Here is a 12,826-nt window from a genome sequence, read left to right as displayed (position 1 = left end):
TACTCTTTACTAATTTTGGACCTTAAGAACAGAACAACTTTGCAACCAAGTCTACAAAACAAAACAACGAACTGCGAGTTGAAGAAAGAAATAAAAAAGAAACGACCATAAATTAAATTAATTGACTTGAGAGTTGAATTCAGCATATTTTATTTGTCTAGTGGATAAGTCCTGTCCTCTCCATTGTTAGCTCTGCCTCTGTAGTCAAGATTCTATAGTATCATCGTAGACTATACTAGTAAGATACACGAAACAAACTCTCTCTAGAACACTACAACACTATAAGAGATGATAGATTCACTTTTGCATTGCTTCAATTATGTTGGATAATTCAGCGGAATTAATTATAAAGTTACGAATGAATTGAATAAAATTGCAAAAGTTAAATCTAATTTCGCATGATTATTTGGCCAAATTGGCATGGATTTCATTCAACGGAAATGTTGTTTCTGAATTTCCCAAAAACAGATGTTAATTTCTTTAATTCACTATTTTTTTTAATGTTATTAATAAAAATTTCGGAATAGCCTCATCTTAGTTCGATTCCCCTTTTTAATAATGTGTTCATGGTGAAATTCAAATGTTGATTTGATGAGGTGGGAGTTTATTTTTTCAAAATTTGTGAGAAGGAATTTATTTCTAGAAGAAACCATTTTATTTTTCTATATTAAAATTAAAATCCTGTTTAGATCCTGACTTACAAATCTTCAAACTTAAAGAAAAAAAAAAAAAAAAAAAGTCTTGCAAGGTACAATTTGTTTTCTTAATTTTCTTTTGTTATGTCTAGTTCTTTCGTTTTATACACCAAGTCAGGTGACACGTGAATTGGAGGCTTCCACGTGCAAGAAAAAAAAAACAGTCTTCTAGAGAAAAAGAATAGTACAGAGACGAAGGTCATCGAAGAAGACTAATCATATTACACCTTATAGTATACTATTGCGGTTAATAAAATAGGAGCTTGACTCCTATTTCTTACTCAAAAAAAATAATGACTTGTCATCATGACTGCATAAATAATAATAATAATAATAAAATGAAAATTCAAGTACGATTTAAGAAATCATCACATAAACATAGATAAAGGTGCATATGCATATCGCACAATCAATATTTTTAATATTAAAATTTAAACAATTGATTTGATCCGTTTAAGTGACCGATCCGAACCGTTAGATGTTTAATCCATATTGAAATGTGCTTGGAGATCAAATTTTACATTTTTTGAAAATTTTTTACTATTTATTAAGTATTTTTGAAAATTGTTGTTTTGCTGTGAACAATAAAAAACAGTAAAATTTTCTGGACCATCATATCAGCGACTTTCAAAATTGCTTAATAAATAGTAAAAAAATTCCAAAAAATGTGAAATTTGGTCTCCAAGCACATTTCAATATGGAGAATAAGATGAAAGGTTTGGATCGATGTTTTGAACTTTAAAATCACAAAATATGAGCGTGAAGTAAAATAGTCGCTTTACTTCGCAACTCACCGTAGCCCATCTCATATATATATATATATATATATTTATTATTGCTAAAAAAAAAACACTTCATCTAGAAGTTCTAGAACATTGAAAAATAGTGATTTTCTACTTGTACAAGCTCTTAGGTTATATTATGCCTTGAAATAGCTTAATTAAAATGGAATTAAATTTAAATTTATTTAAAACTTATAACAACTAATAAAGTATTTATCAAAACAAAAATAAAGTAAATTTTAGATATGCTCATAATATTTTATATAGGACGTATTTTAAATGTGATATGATTTTGACTGATTGGTTATTTTTGAATGATTGGAATATAACAATTAGCTCTTGATTAGTGAGACATTGACCGAATAAATTTTCAAAACTACATTAAATTTGATATATAATATAATTAAAAGTTAAAGAAAGCTTGTATAAATTATGACAAACTTTGGCATTTGTTTATCACAATTATGAAATAAATAAATTGTCGGTATATTCCTTTTTGTTTGTGGAGTGATGATTATGCTTCCTTTTCACACTGAAAGCCATTCTTATATTTTAAAATTTAAATTTAAACACTTGCGAATATATTTCTCCTTCCAAAATAAAATTACTTTTTTACAATTTTTACGATAAACTGCATGTTATACATTGCCTTACTTTTGAAAATATCATTATTCTAAAATTATTAACAAAATATTTCTGTAAGTCTAGCCTCTAGCTTCATTTAAAACTAAAATAACTATTTTTTTTTTTCAGATTTGCGGTAATTATGTTTCAATTTCTTTTGGGCTAATGCAAGAAGGAAAATAAAATATAGAGAGATAACGATAAAGTGTTTGATAAGATGTCGTTGCGGTTGTTGAATTTTGAGGATTTTTATAGTTTTCAAATTGACGCGTGCTAGATCTGATAGAATTTTGTTATCAGATTATTCTTTCTCCTGTAAGTCAGAATTGAACATGTGTTACATTGATTTCTTACTAATTAAATATTGAATTAAGTTGAACCAATAGAAATAATTTGACATGTAAACAAGTTACCACATCTCAAGAAAACATAACCATTTTTTTTTTTTTCAAACAACACATTGCATATAATTGATTTCATATTAAATCTTTTTTTTAAAAGCCTCAAAAAGATATACATATTTTTTTTGAAAGAAATCATTCTGTAAAAACTAAAAAGAGATATACATATCTACATTATTAATTAAGAATTCAAATTAAGAATTCAAATGTAAACTACATGATTGAAAACCGGAGAATGATCATTAATTAGCTCAAAACTTATAAGGCTTGATAAAATTTTATAAAACATTTTATAAAAAAGTTTGAGAGAAATTTGACTCAGAAATAGAGATATAAGGTCATTAAAAATCATGACTTGGCAGTTGCCAATGAATACATAAAGAAGATGGTCTAAAAATTAGAGCACAGCAGTAAACCTATATTTGGCCTTAGAGTTAGACCCACAGCAGTAAGACCTAGCTACTTACTATTTACCAGTAGGCAGTAGTCTAAAAATGAGTAGCTGTAGGCTGTAGCTCTCTCTTTTTTCCTTCCACACAAATCTTCAAAGTTTTTAACAGGAATGGGAGCGTTGAGAGTTGAGAGTTCCACGTGCAAGGAAAAGTAGCCTTCGTAGCCTTCGTAGGCTTCTGGCTACCGAAGACTAATCATACTCCATTCTTATTATACGACTAATCATACATAATGACTTGTGATAATGACTTCCTTCACAAAGAATAATAAATTAAAAACAAATGAAAAATTTATGTTCACATATATAGTTTTAATGGTAAAAATTCCAGACTCTATATATAGTATGAGCAAAATGTGTATATTACAACCTCTTAATTAATTAGATTATAATTATGCCTTGGATCAATAGCTTTAAATGAAAATAAATTTATTTAAAAATCATAAAAAACTACTTACTAAAACATTTTTCAAAAACAAAAATAAACTAATGTAGACTCGGTGTCATTCTTAATTTCTTTTGTATATATATATATATATATATAAGACGGGGTCGCGGACTCGCGGTCGTAAGTGGTAAGTCCCAAGTCCAAGCTTCTTGATCTATTTATTTTAATTTGTAGGTCTCACATTAATCAACGGTAAAGAACAAAACAAAAATATATAGCACACTCTCTGAAAAGAATAATAAAAGGAAGGTGAAAAGAAGAAAACAAAAAAAAAATCCAATATTACCATCCAGAAAGAAAACGACAAAATCACCATTCTAATTTCTACATTTCTACTATTCAATTAACGGCGAACCTAAATTTTGACCGTTGACGGGTTAGAACTTAGAAGACCGGAGGACACACGTGCGTAGACTGGTTTTAAATTTAAATTTCTGAACTTTCTGTGTGGGTCCCTGGGCGGCCTTAGCATCTTGTGCTTATTTTCTTCTGATTTGACAAGTGAAGTGTCTATATATGGAGTATGGAGTCGGGTCCCATCAAATTGGAGCTCAGTACGTATTATGATATATGGCTTATAATACATGATATCTGATACGGTATATATAGTGTAATAGTATCCGTCTCAAAATTCTGATCACATATATGTGGTTTTCAACATTTCATAGATATCCACACATTAATTATTGGGTCGATCGCAATATTCCATCCAGTCCGGTCTAATTAAGTCTAACTATAACTCAACCCGATCGACTCGTAAAATTAACTTAGAATCTTCTTCTTCTTCTTCTTCTTCCTCCTGTGCATGGTCATTGATTCGGTCTTAATTTGGCTGCGGTGAGCTATTCCGATTAATTAAGCCAAGGACTCGGTTTGTGCTTTTAACTATATATATATTAAACCCTATCAGATTACCAGCTATGTAATTAATTATAAATCATTCGTCACATTCAAAAGTTAAGTTAAGTTTATCAACAAATTAAGACAAATCATGTTAGTTCATCCTTTCACGCCGACAATTAGTATTAGTATTACTACCTTTTATGAAATCATAGATTTAAATCTCTATGTACATTCAATTATGGTGCTAACATTTATGCTAAAAATAGCATCATTAGCATTACTTTTAAGTTAGTGCTTCACTATTCTATATTTGGATCACTCTAAGTCAAATGACTCTCCAATTAATACAAAATCTAATCTTTCATTCTCACAAAATTCACAAAATTAAACCCTATCGCTCTCTACGATTGGATCCGCTCTTTCGATCACCATCGCGCTCCGACATCCGAATCTACTCACCCGCGCTCCGATCGAGAGGACGTAGAGATTTAAAATTTCGAGCTTCGACGATACTGTATTTTCGGCTCCAATCGGCTCCACTCGGCTCCGGTCCCTCCTCTCTCTCTCATTCTTCTCTTCACTCAAGAAAGTAGAGCCGAGAGAGAGAGGAGAAACTATGTGAGAGGTGAGATCTAGAAGAGTGAAAAGAACGAACTAGAGGAGAAAAAATAGAGGGAAGCTATTTCTCGAGTTAGCATTGTTCTTGCTAACCCATCCAAACAATGGAATAGCACTACCCTTGGATTAATGCTATTCTTGTTATTCTAGAAGTTGCATCCAAACGCACCCTGCGATGAATAAAAAACGAATCAAAATTTTGAAATTTTTAAGTTAAACAATTTCATGAAAGACATAAAATAAGAGTAAGGTTACGATACTTTACAAAGCCTCATTTGATTCAAACTATGGATCCATAAAATTATAACTTTGTTTTTAAAGCTCAAACTGTTCAATATGATTTTCAAATGACAATATACTTGGAGATCAAATTTATATTTTAAATTTTGTTACTATTTTATAAAATAAGTAGAAAATCATCTAATTTAAAAATTTTGGACCATCCAAAAGTAGTGGTTTTCAACATATATATCTAAAAAAATAGTAAAAATAATTCTAAAATAAAGTAAAATACAGTATCTAAGTACATTTTCATATCGAAATCATGTTGAGCGAATCAAATTTAATAATTTTAACTTTATATATAAAAATATAAATTCATAACATAAGCAAATCTGCACTTTACAAAGCACCATATACTTGCTCTCAAAAAAACATACTATAAAAGATGAATGTATATTGGAAGTACTTTGGTCACTGAATGTAAAGTGGGACTCTTTTATCTTCTTTATTAATAAAACATTGGGTAATTGTAATGTGCATTTAACTTTAATGGTGCATCCATTTTAAGTCTTGAAAATTATTATTCAAAATAAAAAAAAAATAAACTCACAGATGTGTTTTCAATTTTTCATTGGGTAGCAAATTTTTGTTACTTTAAAAATTAATTGGCCATTCATTAGAAAACTATTAGAACTCCACCATTAAAATTTTAAATTATTTGATGGAATGGTAGAAGTCTATCAAATTAATCCAAATTTAAAACATACTATCTGAGAAATTAATAATACATCTAAATTTTTTAATTTTCTAAATTGGACAATATTTGCAAGATACAAAATTTATGTATATAGAACAAATCTAATATAATAAAAAAAAAATTGCGTCATAAAACAATTTCAAGGTACTTATGTTGGATAATTAGACATAATTAGATTAATAATCATAGTATTGATTTTAAAATGAAGAGAACACTGTGAAGGAATTAGCATTTAAATTTCCACCAAAATGTAGCTATCATTCAAACAATTAAATTGAACTTCTTATTTAACAAAATAGCATTACCTTATTTAAACGTAAAGAAACAAATTTGCTTTAAAAAAGAAAGAAAAAAAAAGAAAAAAAAAGAAGAGGAAATTAAATATATATTGTCTTAACCGCCGGCCAGGTAAGAATGATTGACATATTAAGTTATATATATATGTAGCATCCAATTAATGACCTATGCTAGCGGTCAAGATACCAGTCATGCTCCTATATTAATACATGCGGAGCAGATACTAATTAACCCTAGCTAGTTCAAGTCAAGATTTGAGTCTCTAAGTTTAATGCTAGGCATTGATTCGTTGAATTAGATGACACACTTGACTATTAATTGGCTTCAACCTGAAAATTTTGAATCATTAAATGATATTTCATAGAAGAGGAGAAATCCATGTCGGCTTTCGACAATGTTACTGTCATGATAGTGCCATTCAAAGAAAATTTCAATTTATAGCCATTTTGGTCAAAGACATTGTTCCATTACTTTCAATAGTTATCTTCGGAAAAATTTTCTCTTTTCAAATTTTGAACTGCTGCAACGAAAGAACGTCGTTGTGTTATTAATTGTCCATTTTGATCTGTACGTATCAATGAAAAATCAATATATGACAACACACATTTTCTTTTCTTTTTTATTTCGGTTTCTGACTAGTAAATATTTAGTCTCTGACTAGTAATTCATGAAAAATCAAATAGTCATAAGTTGACAGTTTCATGCATATATACGATCTAAAATTGCAGCCTGCAAAAACCAACTTGATAAGATAGCAAAACTCAAATTTTTGAATTCAAAATCAAGGAAAAGGGGAAGGAAGTAACATTTTAAATAGTAATAGTCTATTTTAAGGAAGCTGTCAATTTGCATTAATTGATTGCACGTACCCACATGCATAATTTACCCAAAAGTCTTGTTAGAAATAAATTCATTATCCTAAATAAAGTATAAGCGAATTAATTTCCTGTCATACACTCATACTATTCAATCCGATTTTTTTATTTTACCCAAAATCATATTATTTTTAATATTTATATCCACTTTTGCGGTGGATTTTTAAAAATACCCAGTCCGTGGAAAATTTCCACGGCCCGATTTAAACCTCCCCCCCGTGGAATTTATCCACGGTCTGGATTGAAGTTCCCCCCCGTGGAAAATATCCACGGGCCGACCCCTTTAATTCAAATCCTTTCTGTCTCTCCGTGATCTCTCTCTCTCTCTGTTCTCATTCTCTCCGTGGTCTCTCTCTCTCTGTTCTCGTTCTGTCTGGGTGAAGCCAACACAGAAGCAGTGAAGCCTCCCTGCGCCACTCCCTGCACTACTCCGAGCGGCGAGGTGTAGAGACTCGGTACCGGTCGTTCTATCAAAGCCGGCTCTTGGATTTCGTTGCTAATCGGGTAAGTGAGCACCTTAGAAATTCATTGATTCATTTGATTAGGTGTATCGCGTTGACCGCATCTTGGATTCCATTGTTATCGGGTTTTATGGGTTGATTTGGGGATTTATAATTTGTCTAGCGCGGGTTGTTGATTTTCCCGGCTGGACCTGTGTTGACTACGTTACTTGTCTAAATTTGGAAATTTACTATAAATTATTGATTTGACGAATCAATTTCGGTTGTTAATACCAACCTTGTACCGGTGAGATTAAATCAGTACCAGAATTTAATTTGTGCATGAACATATCCATTTACAATTAGAGGGGTAAAATGGTTATTTTAAATTTTAAAATAATTAAATAGAAAGGAAAATAAATAAATGGGGATAGGAGAAAGAATTTAAAATTTGTATGGGGATATTGGATATTATAGTATTTTGATGGATAAATTGGTTATTTCAAATATTTAGATGGGTACACAGGAAATTTTCCGACATTTTTATTTTAACTCCATTGAAAAATTATTTTAATACTAATAACCAAAGTTTAGTAATAATTTTAAAAATACCCCACCCGTGGAATTTTAATTCCAATTTTCTTGGTTTTATAATTTTGAAATTTATTTATATTTATTATTTTTTGTATTGAAATATTGAAAATGTTGGATATATTTATTTGAAAATAGATGTAATACAATATAATTTGTTACAATCTTTCTAATAAATCAAATCATATTGTATTTTATCTATTTTCAAATAAATATATACAATATTTCCAATAGTTCAATACAAAAAATAAAAAATATAAACAAATTGCTAAATTATAAAACCACGAAAATTGGAATTAAAATTCCACGGGTGGAGTAATTTTGAAATTATTACTAAACTTTGGTTATTAGTATTAAAATAATTTTTTAATGGGGTTAAAATAAAAATGTCGGCATACCAAGTTATCCAAATTGAACCGAAAGACTTCACGGACGAGTATCATTTTTTTAGTATCAGTATAGTGATAGCAAGTGGCACAAATTTGTTATATATAGCCTATATATTTAGATGATGAATTGATAGTATGTTTTTTTAGTATATTTTTTTCATATTAGCCTCATTTAAACTAATTGTAGCACGTTTATTTTGTTTTTAAACATAGGATGGCCAGGGGACGGCCTAGGAGACCACCACCAGGGGACCCTGTTGATGAGCCCATTCCCGCGGACAGCACAGAGCATTTCAGTCCATTATTATGGATGAGTCACACGGAGCACCGAGTCTGCATGGCATCCCGAGAGGTATGTGATTATTTTTACTTTTAAATTTAAATTGTGCCAAGTTCTCGTATTTTGAAGTTCTTATGTTGTTTACTTTTTTTCAACGCAGAGTGAGGACATTTTAGATGCCAGGAGTCGGTACTATGGTATGCAGTACTACTCGCTGATGGACCCGTATCTACGAAATTTGGGGTTGCACCATTTGGTCGATATCATGGAGTCAGAGACTAAGGCCATCAATGCGTCCCTTATTGCAGGACTAGTGGAGCGATGGCGTCCCGAGACGCACACGTTTCACTTACCTTTCGGAGAGATGACAGTGACTCTCCAGGACGTCAGTGCCCTATGGGGTTTGCCCATCCAGGGTGTGCCCGTTGGTGGCATATCTGACCCCACAGAAGTTGAGGAGAGGACGATTAATGCCCGGCTCGCAGAGTTGTTGGGAGCGCAGTCAAGTATACGGGATAATGGTGGAAAGTCCAGATACGCTTTGAAGATGACAAAGCTCCGAACTCTGTTTCAGGGAGGTCTGCATTGTGGTTCGACGCAGCTCAAGATTGAGAGGTATTCATACAAAATACTGTAGATATATTTATTTTGCACTATATTTTATGACAAAAAATAAGTTGTTTTGTAATTTTGACATTACAGATACACACGAGGCTTCGTGATGGACTTGTTTGGTTCTGTCATGTTCGCTGATTCAAATGGTGATAGCATTCCGATGTGCTATCTAGAGCTGTTGCGAGACCTTGAAGGGTCAAAAAAGTACAACTGGGGTGGGGCAGTCCTCGCGCATCTTTACTACAACTTGTGCCAGAGTTGCAAGGTTAGTATGCTATTGTCATGCACCTATGGTCTTATTTTAATTATATAACTTGTTCCTGACGGCTAATATTCTTCAAATTACAGCCGAAAAGTAAGAATATGTACGGGCCGGTACTTCTATTGCAGCATTGGTCATGGTCACGACTACCGGTGGGGGTACCTGAGCCGAATGTGTCGCCCGATTCGGGTAACCAGCTATTACGGCGACAAACCGCTAACGCATGAGCGCACGGAATTCCAGTTAATTGGATACATCTGCATGTACATTCCACTTTTCTCTCTGGCCCGAATGTCACGATATACTGGAACCTTCTATGAATAATAGACATAGTTCCATCCTGTGTTTGGACTACTGGAACATATTCATTTGGACCCGTGACTTCGTACTTACCTTCGCCGTGCGAGTATGCGATGACATCCATTTCTATAGCTTTCTCCCACCGTTTGGCGAGCTTGACATGTACCCGTTCGGAAAAAGGCTTTCCTGCATTGTTTTGCTCCGTCGCTGCCTGTCGCCGCTGAACAAACCAGCTATTGCACTTGTAGAATGTCTCCTCCACGAGTGCAGCCACGGGCAACATTCGGCTATCCTTGAAGACAGCGTTCAGGGACTCGGAGCCGTTTGTTGTCATGATACCAAATCGATATCCTCCATCACATGTCTGGAAGATTTTATCAAAATTTGATTGCTCCATGACATCATTAGGACGTACTTTGCCCACTCTCCTCAAAAAAGCATTACACCTAGGATTTTGCTGCATTAGAACAAAGTAAAATTAGACAAAATGCATCTAAAAGAAAAGAAAATGAACAACATAATTAGACAATATTAGACATACCATGGCGAAATCTTCGAACATCTCTTTCAGCCTTCTTGGCTTCTTCTTCTTGGCTCCTTGTTTGAACCTAGTTCCGTACCATTTGTCCTTCCCACAAGCCTGAACCAGATTGTCAGCAACATGCTGGATACAATATCTGTGCACAAAATTATCTCGGTCCCATCCGTATTCAGGTTTCAATGCAGCTTTGATACCCTTGTGTTGGTCTGATATGACACATACGAATCTATTAACACCAATCACATTCATTCTAAGCCATTGTAAGAAAAAACCCCAATTATCTTCATTCTCCTTGTGCACAATTGAAAATGCAAGAGGCATCAATTGGTTCTCGGCATCATAGCCGCAAGCCATCAAAAGTCTGCCCTCATACCGCCCAGAAAGGAAGGCTGCATCTATACTGATGACCGGTCTCAAGTAATTAAATGCGGTGATGCATGGTCCGTAAGCCCATGCCACGGCCACGAATTCCACAACACCTTGCTTGACCAGTCCTGTATTTCTATCGAAGCTCGGCTTGGTCCAAAAATCGTGCCTCGAGCCAGGATTCTTATCACATATCCCGATAAGCAATAGTTTCATAAAGTTGTACGACTCTTCCCAACTCCCAAATTGACGGGCAACTCCAATCTCACGACCTCTCCAGAGTTTGTTGTACTTCGGGGTTATACTGCCAAACCTAACCCTCACACAATGTGCCACACTCCGGATGCTCATAGTGGGGTCTTCCTTAATGCCGCTCTCGATGATATCTGCGATTATTGATGCCGTCAGTTGTGCATGGTCGGTCCTGGTGTACTCAGACGTGCAAGTGTGAGGCGTGTCTTGCTCGGTTATCATCCATGTATCTCCTGCATTTGTTGCCTTTGCCTTCAGTTTGAAATGACAACCCGAAGTGCTGCATCTAATTTCCAGCCGGGATGTGTCACTTCTCTTCGTATATGTCTCCTTGTTCTTGTCAACATGGTACTCTCTGATCTTTTTGGTCAGTTGTTTTTTGTTAGGAAAGTATTGGCCTTTTGCGAGCTCACTCCTGTATTCAATCCGACGACCGTAGCAAGAAACGTCTGCTTCTCGAAAAGCAGATGTGTCATTGAAGTTTACAAACGGGTGAGTCTCAGAACGGCCACTTAACGGCATATTCTCTCTATTTTGTCTCACAGTGGGCTGTGTGTATTCTTCTTCATCTTCTTCATCTCCTTCATCATTAATGTCCCAGTCTCCTTCCTCCCATTCATCGCCAGTTTGCAGATTTTCCTCCGGTACCTCGTTCATAAATTCAAATTCTGACTCGTTTGGATCTTCATGTACTGGTGCCGGTCTGGGGTCAGGACTTGGTTCAGGCCCAGGTAAGGATGAAGGACCTCCATGCATGGATATAGGTGAGATAAAAGGTGGAGATTGTACTCGTGGTGGGACAAAAGGTGGAGATTGAGGTGAATTACGGTATATTTCTGCTTCCGGTTCTGCTACTGGCATTGAGATAAAAGGAGTGTGTGGTTCATAATTGGGTTGATCATTTTCTGCAACCGAATTCTGGCCTGAACTCCCAGCCACTGACTCTCCGCGAATTCTGCATGCAAAAACTTCCAATAATGGGTCACCGGACCGCACAATCTGCGCGATCAGGCCTCTCAATGCCCCGTCATCACCCAATGCGATTCTGACATACCTTCCTGCATGGACCATTCGGGCCTGAATCTGTAATTCCCAACGATTCCTATTGTAGCCGCTCACTTCATAAATAAGCGATTGCAACTGCTCAAATGAGAAATTTTCATCAACCCAATACGTATTTACTGGAGGTTTGGAGTAACGTGCCCCATTCTGGTCAAAAATGAATTTCCCCCCAAAATGTATTGAAATTCCAATAGGCATGGCCAATAAACTACATTCGGAGAAGGAAATATTTTGTAAGTTTACTGATTTCAAATGAACAGTAAATACGTATATGCACAGTAATGAATAGTAAATGAACAGTAAATACGTATATGAACAGTACAAAACGTATGTGCACAGTAAATGAACAGTAAATACGTACATGAACAGTAAATACAATACATGAACAGTATATACGTATGTGCACAGTAAAGGAATAGTAAATGAACAGTAAATACGTATATGAACAGTAAATACGTATGTGAACAGTACATACATAAATCTATAGTAAATGAATAGTAAATAATAATGCGTAAAAAAACCTGATTTAGCAGTCGAACAATTCTCTTCCTCCTTCCTCTCTTTCTCCCTTTCTCTCTTTCAGAATAAGCTCTCTGCCTCTCTCTCTCTCTATTTATAATGAAAAAGCGCAAAAAAAAAAAAAAAAAAAAAAAGGTCCCACCCGTGGAATTTATCCACGGGGGGAATGGGGATATCGGCCCGTGGAATTTATCCA

The 12,826-nt window shown here is 34.2% G+C and overlaps 1 protein-coding gene across 1 annotated transcript; it reads right to left on the bottom strand.

Annotated features, from left to right (window-relative positions):
- Positions 1 to 10,607: 10,607 nt before the first annotated feature.
- Positions 10,608 to 11,910, bottom strand: LOC144558561 (uncharacterized). The gene is made up of 3 exons (XM_078307405.1): positions 11,673 to 11,910; positions 10,704 to 11,498; positions 10,608 to 10,657 (listed from the first exon to the last, which is right to left on the bottom strand). Exons 1-3 carry the CDS (start codon positions 11,908 to 11,910, stop codon positions 10,608 to 10,610), a joined length of 1,083 nt encoding a protein of 360 aa, XP_078163531.1.
- Between the last annotated feature and the right edge of the window lie 916 nt (positions 11,911 to 12,826).

The sequence above is a fragment of the Carex rostrata genome, chromosome 8, assembly GCF_964058835.1.
Source record: "Carex rostrata chromosome 8, lpCarRost1.2, whole genome shotgun sequence".
NCBI classification, from domain to species: domain Eukaryota; kingdom Viridiplantae; phylum Streptophyta; class Magnoliopsida; order Poales; family Cyperaceae; genus Carex; species Carex rostrata.
Note: the sequence above shows the minus strand (reverse complement) of the source record. Positions and strands in the feature narration are given on the sequence as shown.

What these genes read in the sequence shown, in the direction of transcription:
- LOC144558561 (XM_078307405.1), bottom strand. Translation starts at nt 11,910, where the DNA reads ATGCCAGTAGCAGAACCGGAAGCAGAAATATACCGTAATTCACCTCAA. An exon ending in GGAGGAAAATCTGCAAACTG is followed by an intron (nt 11,499 to 11,672) that starts GCGATGAATGGG and finishes TTCGAGAAGCAG; the next exon opens with ACGTTTCTTGCTACGGTCGT. An exon ending in GGAGAATGAAGATAATTGGG is followed by an intron (nt 10,658 to 10,703) that starts GTTTTTTCTTAC and finishes TGGTGTTAATAG; the next exon opens with ATTCGTATGTGTCATATCAG.